This window comes from Borostomias antarcticus (genome assembly GCF_949987555.1).
Source record: "Borostomias antarcticus genome assembly, chromosome: 24".
Lineage (NCBI taxonomy): Eukaryota > Metazoa > Chordata > Actinopteri > Stomiiformes > Stomiidae > Borostomias > Borostomias antarcticus.
This window is the reverse complement of record NC_140257.1, coordinates 11,456,403-11,474,749: the sequence shown is the minus strand read 5'-3', so window position 1 is coordinate 11,474,749 and position 18,347 is coordinate 11,456,403. Positions and strand designations below refer to the sequence as shown.

General features: G+C 48.8%; 1 protein-coding gene across 1 annotated transcript in view; it reads right to left on the bottom strand.

Moving 5' to 3' along the window:
- Window positions 1-3,686: 3,686 nt before the first annotated feature.
- greb1l (GREB1 like retinoic acid receptor coactivator) overlaps window positions 3,687-18,347 on the bottom strand; it is a 42,193-nt gene continuing 27,532 nt past the window's right edge. Inside the window, exons 18-34 of the mRNA XM_084458040.1 lie at window positions 18,046-18,235; window positions 16,848-16,981; window positions 16,010-16,352; window positions 15,494-15,609; window positions 15,025-15,269; window positions 14,345-14,913; window positions 14,054-14,156; window positions 13,775-13,921; window positions 13,505-13,644; window positions 13,052-13,213; window positions 12,251-12,455; window positions 8,987-9,152; window positions 8,145-8,372; window positions 7,750-7,891; window positions 7,038-7,238; window positions 6,755-6,893; window positions 3,687-6,582 (exon numbers count right to left, since the gene is read on the bottom strand). Coding sequence (XP_084314166.1) covers window positions 6,419-6,582; window positions 6,755-6,893; window positions 7,038-7,238; window positions 7,750-7,891; window positions 8,145-8,372; window positions 8,987-9,152; window positions 12,251-12,455; window positions 13,052-13,213; window positions 13,505-13,644; window positions 13,775-13,921; window positions 14,054-14,156; window positions 14,345-14,913; window positions 15,025-15,269; window positions 15,494-15,609; window positions 16,010-16,352; window positions 16,848-16,981; window positions 18,046-18,235 — 3,394 coding nt within the window. The 3' untranslated portion in view covers window positions 3,687-6,418. The remainder of the gene's footprint in view (window positions 6,583-6,754; window positions 6,894-7,037; window positions 7,239-7,749; window positions 7,892-8,144; window positions 8,373-8,986; window positions 9,153-12,250; window positions 12,456-13,051; window positions 13,214-13,504; window positions 13,645-13,774; window positions 13,922-14,053; window positions 14,157-14,344; window positions 14,914-15,024; window positions 15,270-15,493; window positions 15,610-16,009; window positions 16,353-16,847; window positions 16,982-18,045; window positions 18,236-18,347) is intronic.

Below are 18,347 nucleotides of genomic sequence, written 5' to 3'. Positions count from 1 at the left end.
TGGGACCAGTCTCTCTCTTCCTTCCTTTCCCTCCTTCTCTGCTCCTTCCTTCCTTCCTTCCTTCCTTCCTTCCTTCCTTCCTTCCTTCCTTCCTTCCTTCCTTCCTTCCTTCCTTCCTTCCTTCCTTCCTTCTCTACTTCCCTCTCACTTTCTCTACCCCTACAAGCAAAAAAAACATTCTTTCTTTTAGAAGTGTAAATCTTGTTTCAATGCATCATTCGTGGTAATGATTCACTTTAACACATTGATCACACATCTATAAGCACTCAATGAAGGTGTTATTCAAACCGCATTATTCAAGTGAACTGTCTTTTTAATTATGTATCTATTAAAAGAAAGATATATCTTGCATAGCATGACAAAAAAGCGCCATAGGCTATGGATATATATTTCACTATCCTTTAATAGTGTGGTTTGGACCTGTTATAACACATTTATTAAGTGCTTATAGACATATAATGATTGCAGCATGGATATGTAGTCAAGGTGGGTCATTACCACATTAGTACATCCACTTCATGTACGTGACCATGAATTTAGAAATGCTTAAATGCATTTGTTTATTGAAAAATTGCTACTGTCAATGTTCAAAAGATGGAAATGTACTTTACTGTTGTACTCTAATGTACTCTATTGTTAGGCTGTATTCGCTAAAGGATTGTGGGATCATCTTGTGCAATTACTTTTTTTATTAATTAACTGAAGTACTGTTTTACTCTGTCTCATTGACAACTGTCACTGTAGGATTTTAGCCCTCAGGGATCTTATTTATTTAGCCTACGCATAACCTGTAGACAGGTTTGTCTGCTTCCCCATATAACCTGCAGTAGACAGGTCTATTTTGTTTGTCTGCTTCCCCATAGAACCTGTAAACAGGTCTGTTTTATTTGTCTGCTTCCCCATAGAACCTGTAAACAGGTCTGTTTTATTTGTCTGCTTCCCCATAGAACCTGTAGACAGGTCTGTTTTGTTTGTCTACCTGCTTATGTTAACATTGTTTTGTCTTTTTTTTATTTCTTTTTACCATACTTACCAGATCACCATATGTTTTCTGCATGCACTTTGTTCCACACATTCTACTGGTAGCCTACGCACACCAAATAGCTCTATAAATGTATGTTATGAAAATAACTCATTAATGACAAGGAATGTGAAATTGCACTATTTAGTTGAAGATACCATGCCTCTAATTCCTTAATGCAAAGCCACTTTGATTTCAATATAGATAACTACCCAAAAGGCCTGAGGAACTATCATACAAATGCCACAGGTATTGCTTGACCTAATGCAGATGATTTAAGTCTTAATCTATGGATTAGCTCTATATTATATGATACAGTATGCTGCTTATAAAGTACAGGTATTTGCTGATCACCAATCTGAACCCTTGTGTCAGAATGAAGCTAAATACAGCTGTGTGAATGACGTAATGCACATCCCAAGTGAGCGTGTGAGTGTGCTCAAACCAAGGAAGGCTATAATAGGGCTTGAACTGAACTGTATAGCCAATGATCTGATGCTATTCAAGATGAATACGAGCATCACCGATGGAGTGCAAGGTGTTCTCCCCTCCGGCCAACAGAGATATAGTTGCTGGCCACCTTGAAGGAGTTGGCTAAAGCAGAGACAGATCTTGCGCCCCCGGCTAGAATTGCTGCACTGCATGAGAGATTATGACCCCATGTTCCTGTGGAATTTGGTATGTTAGTTTGTTCTGCCTTGTGGCCATCAGTAGCATGGGTCACATCGTCACCATGTCCTGAACATTTACGACTAACATCACACCGTAACCAGTAGCACAAAGGACATGCTTTTTTTTGGTTTTCATAGTATATTATGTATCATTTTGTATATTAAACATGCGCAGCAATAAGATTTTAAAATAAAATTGTCTATGTAGTAAAAGTACTGGTATTATATGCACATGTATCCTCATGGGTGTATTATGCTGTATTTAATAAATTATTAAATGAAGCCTACGGTGCATTTGTCTGCTTTCTCCACGTTTCCCAAAGGATCTGCTGTGTAATGCATTTCCTCAAATGAGCTTGCCTTCTTTTATTGACTGGCTTAGGTCTGATTAATCGACTGCCTCTCTGGGAGCTGGGAGTTGCTTCCACTGCTGTAATGTCTTTGTCCCCAGTGGGGTGACGCTTATCACATCAATACAGTACGGTCCCTTGCCTTCCATCCCATCTGTCTTTGGGACACAGGTGAAAAGTGACAGCTGTTGACCTGGTCTGGCCGGCATGTTATAGGCTTAGTCGCGATGGGTCCCTGAGCCCAGGTCAGCAGAGAGGCCCCTCGCGGCATTGAGTCGTCCCCTGCTGCAGGTGGCACTTGACAGTTTGCCACGGGAGCTGGCTTATCATGTAACCGCCGTGTCACGGGGTCAACTGACCCTGCCACATCTGTCACGCTCTCTCTCCATGGCAACACGGCTGTCTGTCTTCCTCATTGGCTGGCCTGGATGTGCTCTGCTGGATCCGCGGGGGGGAGTCTGTAATCCCCCCCACACAATAAAGCTACAGACAGATGGATGTTGGTTTCGGCTAAATGGTTATGGAGGTTGGGAGTAATTATGGTAGACAGTAGTAAAGGGTTGAATGATTTCCTTTTGGTCAACATTTTTCACAGCAGATAATATTGTTGTATAACACCCCTAAGGGCACCTCTGTCAGGAATCTACAAGAGGCGTGTGACGGTACATTGTACCCTTATTACATTGAACAGATTGCAGATCAAAGGGTTTTTACTGTTCCACAGATTAAAAGATCCAGAGATGTGTGTCTCAATTACTTCTGAGTCACGGTAGCGGATGATATTTAATCTTTTAATAATGTGAAACGGGTGTTATGGTAAGTACCGCATTGCCTGCAGGCTGAGCATTAATGGAATCCCCAGAGTAGACTGGCTTTGTGACACTGATCTGAACGCTCTATAGAAACAATACCGTTTTGTACTATAATGTGAAAAATAGGTCGAATCTGTACCTGGAATATCAGCAACTAGAATCACAGCTATACCTGCTCAAAAGGACCACAAAGATGCAGGTACAAAGAAAGATTTACATACTTGGGCCTAGTTAATATACATTTTATGTTCCTTTAGGAGTATACATCTGACTATTCTTTCAGCACTTACAATTCCCAGAGCTGCTCCAGAGACCTCAGCGTGACCCTTCTGTGTAGGCCCTTCTGATTGGCCCGAGTCCACACATCCCAATGGAACAATTATGACAGTGTTTGGTGGATCAGAACACAGGGGATAGGGGGGGGGGCACTCGGCTGCTCCTCCTCGTGCTCCTAACCCTCCCTGTCGGAGACTTAAAATAGCCCGGTGTTACATAACTCTGGGGTTGGAGGTTGAGGAACCACCGGCCTAATAGTACCTCCCCAGATGGAAAACAGGGCAGCCCATGGACCTGCCCTGGCCCCCCGTGCCCTTCGAGCGCTGCTCATTAGACTACCCACCAACATTAAGATGCGAGAGAAAGAGTGAGAGAGAGAGAGAGAGAGAGAGAGACAGAGAGTGAGAGAGAGAGAGAGAGAGAGAGAGACTTCTTTACGGTATTGTTCTCTGTCCATCCACCTTGGTTCAAGATGAGCACTACATGCTGTGATACTTTAGTAAAAAACAAGCCAACTCCTTTTATTGTCACTTTAATACATTCATTAATTTCCAACGACAAAAGCATGTTTCCAAAGTCACGTTCACAGCCCACGACCACAACGGTAAACATGAGGTAGGATACTACTGGATCTCAAACCTCTATCAAGATACGGACGCACAACAGATGATGCTTCAGTTTAGATTGTGAGAAGCAAATTGCATAAGTTATGTGTTCAGCTAATTATCTACAAACATGACACATTCTACGGGTCAAAGGAGTTTGATCAGTATCAAAGGGTCTGACCCATGCCGGCTGTCTACCAGTGGAGTAATCATTATTATTAGGCATATTATTATGGGGTGTCTTTGTTATACTGTATGTTAACAAAATGTTCAGTGTTCAAATAATTTTTGCTGCTGGCAAGTTGTATAGTGCAAGTTCACATTTCCTATCCCCTTAACATGTATCTCATGGGTCTTGTGCAAAGCCTTCTAAGATGATTTAGAGGAGGACATACTCCCTTGATATTAGCTAGCTCACCATGCAATCAATATTACACTTTGAAATGATTATCAGTCCAAAACGCTTGTCAAATAAATAAGAATCCCCCCGTAATAGAACCTGATTTTCATTTTCAATAAAAATCCAACATGAGACTGGTGAGGGATACAAACACATGGTCAGAACTCATCTTAGGTAGATTCTTTGCGCTTTGGCAAAGACAGAATGCAGAAAAGACATAATGATCAAAAATACTGATAAAAGTGACACAATACTAAAAATACCAATAACCCTTGACTGTGACCGGGTTGATTTAATATATTAATAATGTAAACAGAGCTTTTCACAACAGACAGTAGTCCTAAAAATCGATCTCCCCTCTCTCTCTTCCACCCAGAGGAAACGCTTCTTCACCTCATCCACGGTTTCCTCATTCTGATTGGTCCGTGAATGAATGACTTGAGCCGTCAGTAAAATCTATGTAACAACATCACATAAGGCATATTCTTTGGACAACCCTGTGCAGTTAACGACATATAAAACACATTCCTACCCGCTTTCAAGTATGACCTCGTCATCTGCTGATGACAGCATATCTCGCGTTTCTCTGATTATCCTGGGTTCCCTGCAGGTTTAGACTAGATTAAGGTACATGGGTGGCGGCAACAGCCATCGATACGATCAGGCACAGGACACTGAGTATTACATCGAGAGGCAGTGGAAACATGCTCTGTACATTAGATCCATGTCCATGGTCAATCTACAGTATGCTGCATATTGCTGCATCAGCAAATGAGGTCTCTCTGATTGGTTAACTAGTCCACTCTAACTCCCCCTTGCTCCAACGGAATGAACTGGCCAGTAATTAGAATCTGCACTGTATTGGTTCAGATGGCAAACCTCTAAGTGTTTTTGTCCTAGTGCCCATTTACCACGTTGACACAGTGACCGAGACACTGAACCTTCAAAGATGATTAAGGCGATATAAGAAATCCAATATTCTAACTTCCCCATAGAAATCAGACAACAGCTTCTACACTGAAAGCATTGTAATCCAATAACTGAGCAGGCTCTGCTTGTGGTCACTGATGGAAGTGGTTTAGGGGAGCAGCTTGAAGGGGGGGGGGGGGTATTGAGGACAAGGTGCAGAGGAGGATGTCTTTGGTGGGTTACCAATATTGGGTAATACCATGAGTAATAACATGTACACCGACGAGAGCGAGAAGTTTAGTTTACCCCTTTTAACCTACATATCGTTTTTTCCCCTCCCATTGAAAAACCCTGAGTTAAATGTGCATGTCCGGCACGGGACACGCCGGGAACCGCCGTCACAGTCCGAGTTTACAATCTTCAATACGTCACATTATCGATGAGCGGCCATTTTTGCAGAAAACACAACAAAAAAGTAAAATGTTCAGTTTCAGCTGTTTTTACAGCAAAGTCTTCAGAGTTTTAAACAAGCTCAGATTGGGACAGGCCCAAAAAGTCAAGCCACGCACTGATGCCCTCTGTGGCGGTGTATTTCCATAGGGAGCGGTTCCAGCCATGTAGAATGGCCACATGTCTCTTCATGAGATATTGGCCGTTTCTCAATTCCAAGTACGCAAAGTTCGGACTTGTGTCCTTGCTAGTCCAGACTTGGGAAGTTCGCATCAGAGTATAAACTTCCAAGGACGGGAGGACGCAAGTTCAGTCATTCAGCAATTAGGACAGCAGCGTCTCCTTCTTGGCTTGTTTTGTGTGGACACCGGCAACTGCCATTGCTAGGATTTTGAAAAGCGTTTTAAACAGTTTTAAAGTAAATATCTTTACATTTTCATTGCTTTTCATGTGGATAATTACCACAATTGAAACCAATTATGTGGCCGTTTTATCCAAATAACGTCTGTTTCTACTAGTTTAGTAGATTATTTAGATAGGCATTTTCAATGGTGTTACCCTACTCTTGATGTGAAATGATTTCTGGGATTTCTGGCTGTCTCAAATCTGCTCCGATGCGTCCTCGATAAAATGGGCGGAGCAAGAACACATCCTGGCATTTGATGTGGACTTGGGACTTGCGTACTTTTGAATTGGAACAGAACTTGGGCTCCGACTGATGACGTTTCACAAGTTCACAAGGGCGCAAGTGCGGACAAGAACGCATATTGAGAAAGGGCCATTGTCTCTTGTGCCTCTCTCTCCCTATGGAATCATGGCGGCTGTGATTGCTGGTTGGTCCGGAGTCCTCCCGCCCGCTGCCTGTGGTCAGTGGGATGGCAGCAGGCCTGGGCTGCTCCGGGGGGGTGAGGGCGGGGTCAAGGGTCAGACATGGCGGCCAGTCAGGAAGTAGAGAGGCCGGTCCTCGCTGCAGTTGGCCGTCTGGAATTCATCCCTCAGGCGGAACTGCCACTCGTCCTCCAGCTCCAGCCGGACGATGGTCTGGCGCAGTGAGCTCCGGTCCTGGCAGATCACGCACAGGGTGGCGCCTGCGCACAGGGTCAAAGGTCAGAGATCAGACAGCCAATCAGGAGAGGCGGAACCGAACCCAGTCGGGAAGTCAGCCGGCAAAGAATAAAGTAGTAAGGAAATCAGAGACAACGCAAGAACTATCACTTTCGACGGAACCTAAAGCAAATGTGGTCGGTTATTCCCAGTCACCTTTGAGGAAGCGGAACTTCTTGAGGAGGCCGGACACGACGAAGGAGTCGCACAGATAGAGCAGCAGGCCGCTGAACACCAGGCCCTGATGGTCCAGGTTGGTGGAGTGCGGACGAGAGCTCACGTAACACACCGACACCTGCGAGAGACGAGATGCGCGTCACACACACACACACACACACACACACAGGTAACATTCGCAACACAGCTCTATTGTGCTTATTTTCACTTTAGGACCCCGGTTGACCCTTGTTCCGCTGACCCCGAGATCGGCCCCTCCTACCTCTGAGCCGATGTTGAGGTAGCTGTCGATCGACAGCACCGGGTTGCTGCTGTTGTGCACGGCCTTGGGGAAGAGCCTGTGGCTGCAGCTCTGGAGGAAGTTCTCCAGGAGGAACTGGGCCGGGGCGGCCAGGAGAGTGTGCTCGCTGTCGGGGGCGCACACGTACTGGGAGGGGCTGATGGGAGCCAGGTTCTCCATCCCCTGGGGGTGGAGGGGGGGGGGAAAGAGAGAGGGAGAGAGGGAAGGAGAGACAGAGAGGGAGAGAGAGAGAGGTTCGATGATGCGGTTTTAGATGAAACATTACACACACACACATACACACACACACACACACACACACACACACACACACACACTCACACACACACACACACACACACAAATGGTAAATGGTAAATGGACTGCACTTATATAGCGCTTTTCCACCTTAGCGGCACTCAAAGCGCTTTACAATGGCCTCTCATTCACCCATTCACACACACATTCACACACCAATGGCGGTAGCTGCCATGCAAGGTGCTAACCTGCTCATTGGGAGCAATTTGGGGTTAGGTGTCTTGCTCAAGGACACTTCAACATGTGGACAGTCGAGGCTGGGATTCGAACCACTGACCCTTCGATCATTGAACGACCCGCTCTACCAACTGAGCTACAGCCGCCCCCACACAAACAGTGTTATTTCACACTAACAGTAACAGTAGGAGGGACCCACCATGAGTTTGGGTTTGATCAGGAAGTCCTTGTGTCCTCCGAATGGAATGTGTTTTTTCATCAGGCTGAAGTGGTTGAAGCGACACAGCAGCAGACCACTGCTGTTGGCCCGCAGGTTAAAGTCCACCTCCTCACAGCTGTACCTGTATACACACACACACACACACACACACACACACACACACGTGTCATAAGTTTTATCACAGTCACAATCAAATAATAAGGTATTTGAAGCTCAAATAGACACACACACACGCACACACGTCATAAATTACAGTTTTATCACAGCCACAATCAATAATAAGGTATTTGAAGCTCAAACACACACACATACATACACACACACACACACACACACACACACACACACACACACACACACACACACACACTCACCTGTTGAGGTCGTACTGGACGTTCTGCGTCAGGTCCACGTTGAGCATGACCAGGTCGTGGAGGTGGCAGCGGGAGAAGGCGGGGCCTGGCGGCCGGCGGCCCAGGCCGCTGCTCCACTTCCGGACGCCGCACATGGCGTACAGCGAGACCTTGGGCGTGGCCTCCATGTGCTGCAGCACCGTCTTCAGGGACACGTTGGCGAGGACGGGGCCCGTGTCCGCCGCGTCGCTGAGGTGGGGGAGGGTAGGGGGGGTGGGGGAGAGGGGGTGAGTATGATCGTGCGCGTGCGTTCCAGTGTGTCTACGACGTGGGTGCCACTCTCTCTGTTATTTTACCCTCTCCTGTCGTGTGTGTGTGTGCGTGTGTGAGAGAGAGATAGAGATAGAGAGAGATAGAGAGATAGATAGAGAGGGAGAGAGTGAGAGAGAGAGAGAGAGAAAGCAAGATAGAGAGAGAGAAGGAGAGAGAGAGAGATAGAGAGATAGATAGAGAGAGAGATAGAGAGATAGAGTGAGAGAGAGGGAGAGAGAGAGAGGGAGAGAGAAATGGAGAGAGAGAGATAGAGGGAGAGTGAGAGAGAGAGATAGATAGAGAGACAGAGAGAGAGAGATAGAGAGAGATAGAGAGAGACAGAGAGAGAGAGATAGAGAGATAGAGAGAGATAGAGAGAGTGATAGAGAGAGAGATAGAGATAGAGAGATAGAGAGAGAGGGATAGAGATAGATAGATAGAGAGAGATAGAGAGAGAAATAGATAGAGAGAGATAGAGAGATAGAGAGAGATAGAGAGAGATAGAGATAGAGAGATAGAGAGATAGAGAGATAGAGAGAGAGAGAGTGCACCTGCTGCCGTCGTGGCTGCGCTGGGCGTTCCAGAGCACGCAGGAGTCGTCCATCATGACGACGAAGGGCCAGACGTCCTGCCGCTTGACGCCCTGCTCCTCCAGGCGGTTCCGCTCCAGCTCCAGGTTGTGGTAGGACAGCTCCTTGATCATGAAGCGCGCCGCACCTGCGCACACAGCGTTCACAACACAGGCCCGTCACTGACGTCGCATCACAACCGCGTGTCAAAAACGGCGGGTCAGACCGAATCCAAACGTCAGTTGAGATCGACTCTTCGCTAGTAGGGAGTTAGTTCATACTACAACCAAGGCCATGGATTTTTCACGCCAGCGTGCCTTGAACAGGCAGCATGACCACAGATAAAGATTTCTGGTTTAGATGGAAGCTTTATGATGGCCTGACTTGGAGTTTGAAAACCACCAGACCAACATCTCTGCAGCTCCAGGTCACAGAACACTGGGCACAGTGGGACACATCTTTATTGGACATATAAACTATCTTTACCCTCTGGCCTAATGCCCCAAAGCTGTTCCTCAAAGATGATTGGTTGGTTCACTGGTTAGACTATTGTCCTGTTGGCATGAATCCCTTCCCTATTGGTTGTCTAAATTACATTAAACTTTTACCTACAAGCGTTATCATGAACCGAAACGTGACCAAGAGCTATATATTGTAGAGATAGCCTGTGAAGTTGATAGACTGTGTAAACAGAGAGATATAACTACTGGGTGAGGCATACAGCTCATGTCCAGATTCGGAAAATCAATACTCAAAAGTGTTCGCCTTAACATATACAATATCAATCTTATTTGCCTTTAGAGTGCAAAATAGATGACTACATACAGTACATGATGAGTGGCCTAAAAATTAGTGTACATGACACGGCACATCGTTGGCTTCTTCGATGAAGGCCGCCACAAACGGTCTCCCTCAAAAGCCGTGCCATTCCGGAGCTGCGCAAGGCTCTTGGAAGAGTCGAGAATATTTGAAGGAATAGTTTTCTGCCGCATGTAGGCTATGTTTTGATGATCTGTGCACTTTTAGACACATCTCTTAAGTTATGAGAACAAACCCAGCAGTTTCCCAAGGCGGTTATTCTAGTGATCACGACCACCAATCAGAATGAGGTGGACTGTCAAGTGCGCCAAGGGCTGGAACATCAGGCCCAAGAGTCAGACATGAGAGACGAGAGGCCTAGGGTGGCAGATCCAGCCCAAGCACCTGGGACAGGCCGGAAAGGTGGTAATAAATATTAAAAGCGGATCCCTCTAAAAAACGCATGGATGGATGAATAATGAATGGTCCACACACACATGGAACTGACAAGGGCCCGGCTAGCTCTGGGCAAGTGATAAGAACTCTCTACCCCCGTAGACGTAGAAGTAGACATTTATAAGTCATGTATCTGTTCTTAGTCAAGATCAACTATGTAACCTTATATACGTGTGAGACAGTAATGACAATGTGACGATTGGAGAATGTATCCATGTATCAACTGTTTGAGTGTATAGGTAATATTAAAGTAGGATATTTGATAAGATGTTAATTAGACATTTATTCTGTGATGTCCTGCTTTGGGTGAGAGAGAGAAGACGTTGAATGCAGGGATTGTTAATGTGCCAGGGAGGAGAGAAGGACTGTGTTCATCTGAAGAGACGTGACGTCAACACCCTGCCCTCCTAGAAGGGGGTTCAAGAAACAGCTTCTTTCCATCAACAGAGGAATGGAAGAAGTAAGACCTTCTTTCCATCAACAGAGGAATGGAGGAAGTCAGACTCTCTTTCAATCAACAGAGGCGTGGAAGAAGTCAAATTCTGGAGACCTTAGAAGCTATTCTCTTTCATGTTTTTCTTTTGTAGCCTGTATTGTTCATGTAACTGGATTATCTGTATAACTTCACCAAATTTTATATACAGATTTTTACCCTTGCATCAGATATTTTCCCCTCACCTTTACTGGTTTGGTGAGTATTGATATATCTTGCTTGAGTCATTGAATTGAATTAATTAATAAGGTCTTACAGCAGGGCGATTAGGCCCGTCCGCCCAGGTCGACCAAAGAGGGTCTAACCTGGGCCTTTCCTCCGGAGAGGGAGGTTGAAGAGGAATGCTTGTGTGTGAGTTGACACTGAGGAGTTGACCTTTGAGCTGTGAGCACGAACAGAGGTCTAAATCAAGTGGCACCGCTCTGACAGAGGAGAGCGCATTGGGAGCACACACACACATTTGGGAGAGAATTGGGAGAAACATTTTAAGAGAGGCTGTGACTGATTGACTCATGTGATGGTAGTTTAAGCAAGAACATATTAGATTCATGAGCCACGGATAACAATAAAACCTGGTGGTGAGTGGAGCTGGTGGTGAGGTTCTATAAGCCGTGGTAGGGACTTCACATAATAAGCCATCACCTTGAGGTCAATAGGTCAGTAGCCTATCTCTTCAACAGTTATTTCTGCAATACAATTCACACCCACAACTATTAGGCTACATTATTTATGTCTGTCCAACATTTTGACTGTTTGCTGCTTGAGTCACAAATGTTTGCGCTCACAAAATTACTATCACAATTCTTTCCTTTAAGCCTATTTCCCTGTCTCATCTTAAAAAGTTTAATTCTCCTTCTACATCAGAACACGTTTTGGGGTTCTGAGTCAGAACATACTATTTTGTTTTCATAAACAGACACTGGAAATAGACTTCCTTTGCCAGAGGCCAAAAAATCAAACTAATTATTCCATTATAATTATATTAAGAATTATTAATTGTTTATAGCACGATGTGTGTGCTTGTCAATTGTTTATTTGTTAGCATTTTATGGTAGGCTATTGCTGTGAGTCATTCATTCTTGAGTAGGCTATATGCTGATATCTGCTGACACAACAGACACTGGAAATAGCCCATCTAATGTGTGGTCATAGATGTGTTGTTTTGACATTATGTATTTACATGGAAAACTGGAATTAGAAAATCATTTGACTGTGCGGCCACCACAACACAAATTGTACAGGCTATTTCGTTATAATAAAAAGTTTAAAAACTGGCCTTTTCATTTAGTAAATTGTTTGATTCATTGATTTAAAACAAATAACAAACATGTCTCATTTCAGTTTTCTGTAAAATCATTAATATGTTAGCGTGGCGTGGGAACGGACAGTCGTGGGAATAACAGGGCTTTACCGTGGCGCGACCTTGACCCTAACCCGTCACAAATGCCTGAAAAACACCTGACCAATTGAATCAGGCTGTCTTCATGAAGGACACCTACCAACTCCAGAGCTGTTGAACATGGCGGGCAGGACCAGCAGGATGTGGTTGGGCCAGTACTTCCTGTAGTGCTGCATCTCGTACTGCTTGACCACCAGGATGTGTAGGTGGGCCGCGCCCTCCATGGCGTGGAAGATGTTGAGCAGGCCGTGCTCCTGACGCCCGGTGGTGGGGGTGAAGATGGGGCTCTTCAGCATCCCAGGGTCCTGAGAGAGAGAGAGAGAGAGAGAAAGAGAGAGTGAGAGAGAGAGAGAGAGAGAGTGAGAGAGTGAGAGAGGGAGAGTGAGAGAGAGAGAGAGAGAGAGAGAGAGTGAGAGAGAGAGAGAGAGAGTGAGAGAGAGAGAGAGAGAGAGAGAGAGAGAGAGAGAGAGAGACGCACACGTCGTTATGTCCAGGTGTAACTCGAGCATCCCGTAAGTCGGTCAGCCTCTGCTTCTGACAGCCTTCGACACTAATTAGGACATCCTGAGGAGAGAGACTAGAACATTCCCTGGGTCACGCAGCAGCTGAGCCTCAGAGCGGCGGAGCAGCTACAGCAGCACGGCTCGGCGAACCCATGACCTTCGCCCCGGAACAATGACCGTCGGCACGGAGACTAAGGGGGACCCAGGTGCTCGCAGGAGTGATTTTGTTTAAAAATACACATTTTGTCTGCTTGCTCGGCTCATTGTCCTGAGCTCAGGTGGACCCAGGGAGCTCATGCCCCCCCGCCCCCTCCCTCTCCCCCCCCCTCCCCCCCCCCCCCCCCCCCCGCCCCCTCCCTCTCCCCCCCCCTCCCCCCCCCCCCCCCACCCCCCCTCACCTTGACGGAGACCAGGGGCAGGCGCATGCTCTCCAGGTGGCTGCCCTGCTGGCTGAAGACGAAGTGGCGCTCCTTGGCCTTGGGGATGATGAAGTGGAGCTGGACCTCCTCTCCCAGCATGGAAGAGCAGAAGGTGAAGGCGTGGAAGGTGCACTCCGACAGCTGGACACGCAAACAGACAGTCGTGGCGTCGCGTTATTAAACACGCCGGCTCCGCCCCCATCGCTCTCCACCCCGCGCGGCAGGAAAGGCCATCACTCTTTCTTTACGCCGCACATTAAGATATGTGGAAGTACTTGGACAGGATAAGACACATTTCCCCCCTTTACAATTCTAAGAACAAGTTATAGCCAGTTGTTTGGAAGTAAAGTAGATAGATGAACAATTGGGTGATAAATCAAACGGCCCCATCATGTGATATAAGTCACTTCTGCCCGCGCAGAACAAACGCACCTGTGTCGCAGGGCTGGCTTCACAGTAGTGGTGGCATTGCTCACAGTGGTGAAAGGCATTGTGGGCGGCAAACATACTGAGCCGTATGGAGACGGTCTCTCTCTTGGCAGGCGATTGGCTCTCTTCTTCCAATTTAGGTTCTGCACAGCGAATATCACAATCGTACCATGAGGGTTTCAAAAAATGCTGTTCGATGTTGACAAAACAAACAGTAAGTGCAGTACAACAGAACACAGGGTCGAGATGAAAGCGTACGGTATTTCCGCTGACCTTTCAAGTACTTTGGCGTCTTGTCGGCGTGGACCCGGCTGGCCTTCCTGAACTTGGGGTCTCGCGGGAAGAGGTCAAAGGTCACAGTGCGCATTTCCTCCACGTCAGGCCAATGGGCGCCGGCCTGGGGCGCGACCTCCGACACGTCTGGAACACAGAGCGCGTACGTTAGCTCTACGGGGGGGGGGGGGGGGGGGTATACGATCCAAACTACGTACGGAGGGAGGACATGGGAGCGCGTTCGGAACGTGTCTCCGAGCCGTTGCCTGCTCTCCTCACCTTCGTCCAGCTCCTCTTCGTCGTACACGTCCACCTCCAGCAGCCGGATGAGCATGCGGAACAGGATGCGCAGAAACTGCAGGTAGGCGCCCGTCTTCCCGACCTGTCAATATGACACCCGCTCGTGAGCTGCGCTTCGTACTACGAACCGACGGTCTCCGAACCGATGGTCTCTGTTGTTACGTCAAACTCACTTTTACTATGCCGAGTTCATTTTTACAGGGACGGTGGCGCATTCGTCAACGTTTAACGGCAAAAGCGTCGCGTTTTAGCCGGCGTCGAGTCTCTCACCTGCGGCGGTCCGCTGAGCAGCAGTCGGCGGGGGTGCGGCGCCGGGGGCGCCTCGTAGTCCGCGTGGTGCTTCCTGGCCATGGTCCACTGGCGGTAGTGGAGGCTCTGCCCCGGCCCCTGGAGGCCGTGGCTGATGGGCGGCCTCAGCGGGCTGCTCCAGCCCACGTCGGCGTGCGGCAGCAGGGACACGGAGCCCAGCTGGGTCCCCGACTCCCCGGCCAGCAGGCTGTAGGCCGCCCGCGACAGGATGACCGTCCGCGGCGACGTCCTGGCGGCCCTGCTGCCCCGCCCGCACTGCGTGGACTGGCTGGGCCTCTGGGAGGAGGAGGAGGAGGGGGAGGAGGAGGAGGAGGAGGTGCTGGAGCAGAGGGAGGGAGGCGCGTCGGCGGGGAGCTGGCCGCCCAGGAAGTCACACTCCTGTTTGACCTTGCAGGGGGAGGTGCCCGCCTCGTTGGTGATGCCGGCGGCCTGGGGGGCGCAGGAGGAGGAGGAGGAGGAGGAGGAGGCGGAGGGCTTCTGGGACCGGTCGGGGACGTCGGACGAGCTGACGCCGTTCTCCACCAGGGAGCCTGGAGGAGAGAGAGAGAGAGAGAGAGAGAGAGAGGGGGCGAGGCGGTCAGAATCGGCGGATCTATCGGACGCGGAGCCGGAGAGACCGGCGCGGGTGGTCGGGGACCCACCGGAGGCCCTGGTGGCAGCGCTGCCGTTGCTCTGGGGTCTCTCCAGGTCCATGTGGAGCTCGTCTCCCTCGTTGGAGCCGGCGGACTTCTCCGGTCCGGCGGCGCGCGGTGGCGGCGCCGTCCTCCCAGGCTCCTGGACCACACCCACGGACACGTAGGTGCAGGCCAGGCCCACCTCCTGCTCCAGGGCCGTGCGGGTCAGGTAGCTGGAGTCGATCAAACGCAGGTCCGAGTACTTCAGAGACCTGAGGGGGCGGAGTATAGGCGGTCAAGGTCGGGATGCTGGTCGATTCTACCTCACGCGCTCGAAGCAAGTTGAAACCTTAAAAAACGTTTCAACTTCAAACCGGTCTGTATCTCCATTACAGAGGGATTAGACCAATTGGGGATGTGGAGAAGTGTGCGCGTCCGAGCGTGTGTGTGTGTGTGTGTGTGTGTGTGTGTGTGTGTGTGTGTGTGTGTGAGGTACCTGGGGAAGGTTTCTCCGAGAGGGTCTTTTCCGGTGAGGATCACGATGCAGGGCAGCCCCTCCAGGTCCTCGTACGTGTGCGGCACCCAGTCATCGCTCTCGCAGCCCCTCCACGCCTGCGGCAAACCCGAGACCCCCCGCGCGGCAAAAACGCGTTACTCACAGTCGCTAGCGTGAACCGGACTCACTCAAAAGTACCGCGCGCCGGCACGGCGCCGATTCCCACAAACACCCTGCGACATTCTATGGATGAAAATCTATACTTGGTTTAAGTTAGATTTCAAAGAACACGCGATGTGGTTGAGAACTACAAAGTTAGAAGTACAGTCAGGTAGGAAAACAAAGAAAAAAACAAATGGTGTGGGTAACATTAGTGAGACTGAAATTTCATTCACAGTTCGCCGAAAGCCGCGGTTTCACTAAAACCCACAGGCCTCTGAGAGCTGACGCCGCGACCCGTCACGGGGGCGTGGCAGGGGGGGGGCGTGGCCGCGGGCCGTGGGCCGTCCTACTCACCCGGAGGCGGTTGGCGAAGTGGCGGGGCAGGCTGAGCTCGGCGGCGGGGCTGCCCAGCAGGACGGCGAAGCAGAACTGGAGGCCCAGCTTGTTTCGGACGTCCTCCAGACGCTCGCGGGCCAGCATGGCGAGCTGCAGCGACGGGACCCGGACCAGCAGCATGTGTCCGCGGCCGGCGGCGCCCTCGCGGCCCGGTGCGCTGATCAGGTCCTCCACCATGGCCAGGGTCTCGGGGGTGATGTGGTCCCTCAGGCAGGGGGAGGAGGTCAGCGCCATCATGGCCTCGGTGTACTGCTGAATCAGCAGGTAGCTGCGGATCACCATGCTGTGTAGGTGGGGGTGTCTGCGAACGGGAACAGGAAGTGTCGTTGGTCAAGGTATGGGTTGATTACGTTGCTCGCGCTAACAACGAATCGTCCGGTATAACAGACAAATCCGACCAACATTTTTAACTAATTCTATGCTTAAGGTAGAGTTTATTTTAAAGGAGTAGTAAAGGGAAAATGTATGTTTAGCCCTGTTTTAAGGTTACTTATGATCATATACAATGGTTAAGATCAAAACGTTGACAAAGCTAGCATTTTAGAGAAAGTTGATAATTGATAGTTGAACAGTTTCCCTTTACTACTCCTTTAAGTCGGTCTGAATGATCAAGGCAGGATTGCGGTCCAGAACATTTTAAACAATCTCCTTAAGTGAGAGAGAGAGAGAGAAATGGTCAGTTCAAAACCGCAAAGAGCCAAACTAACAAACTGGGACACAAGTTAAAGTTCGTTTGATCCTATATTTAACTTGAACTTTCCACCCAGGTGAAGGGTCATGACCCCTTCACACTGACCTCTCCAGCAGGGTGTTGACCATCTTCTCAAAGGCGTCGTCACAGCGCAGGATGGGACTGGCCACACCCCACTGCAGGGAGCAGCTGTAGTCCCTCAGGCCGAAGTACTGCAGGTCCTTAGGAGATGGCTCCCCCTAGAGGCACACACATGCATCAGCGACTTCTCTCAGTTTCTCAGGCGTCTCTGAACACTTATGAGAGCATCTACAGACTTTACTGACACAGCCATTCTTTTCGTTTTGTTTTCATTAGCCTCTTCATTCAATATCTCACTCACTCACTCACTCACTCACTCACTCACTCACTCATTCATTCATTCATTCATTCATTCATTCATTCATTCATTCATTCATAGCCTTTATTTATACTCGTAAAGCGGTTTTATGAGGTTGTAATGAGGTTTCCCTCATTTACAGTGTTGACGAGTTCACACAAATAACAATAGAACAGATACAATATAATAAAAATTATTGTCAAGAGCCGTGGATTTAAACTCTGCGATTGAAGGAAGTACCTCAAGCTTTAGAATCTGTTGTAAAGTATTCCAGGTATAAGAAGCATCATGGAAAAAAGCAGCTCTACCAAGTTCAGAATGCACTCAAGGAACCCTGAAAACAAGCCGATCGTTTGATCGGGTCTGGTAGGTAAAAGGCTCCAGTCCAACAGAGATGTATGGTGGACGTTTACCAATAATGGCTTCGAAAATAAACAAATACCAGCGATAGTTACACCTTAAACAGAGAGGAGACCAGCCAGCCTACCTTATCATAAAGAACACAGTGGTGGGTGTCATAACTATCACCCGTAATAAATCTTAGGGCGGAATGGTAGACAGAGTCTAGGGGTTTCAGGGTAGTCACAGAAGCATGTTTATAGATTGTGTCACCGTAGTCTAATACTGATAAGAAGACAGCTTGAACAATTCTCTTCCTGCTGAACATAGGAAAGCTAGAACAGTTTCTGTACAGGAAGCCAATTTTCGGCCGCAGCTTAGAGGCTAGACTGTCTACATGAAACTTGAAAGAGTTTATCATTCAAGAACTCAGAACAGTCTCTTCAGCAAATTGCACCACAGTAAGCAATACAACACAAGCATAACATGTATTTGTACACCCACCCCCTTCATAGCGACCCGTGCGCGTGCAGTTCTAGATCTCCGCCAGCGGGTGGAGACGTCGGACCGCGGCGGACCACTCACCAGGCCGTCTCCGGAGGGCCAATGCACCTCGTTGTGGACGCTGATGCGGGACTGGCGCGTCTGCAGCGTGAAGGGGAAGCAGCTGACCTGCAGCACCAGCAGGTTGACCGCCTCCAGCACCTCCTGGCAGTTGACCACGCGGTCGGCCAGGCCCTGGAGCTCGCCGTGGCACACCGAGCCCGACAGCGCGCTGGGGGGGAAGGGCCGGACCCAGAGAGAGAGCAGGAGAGACGGTCAAAAACGCGGCGCGATTCATACCGAAATGACCGCGTGAAATATCCTGGAATTAAATACTCCGGTAG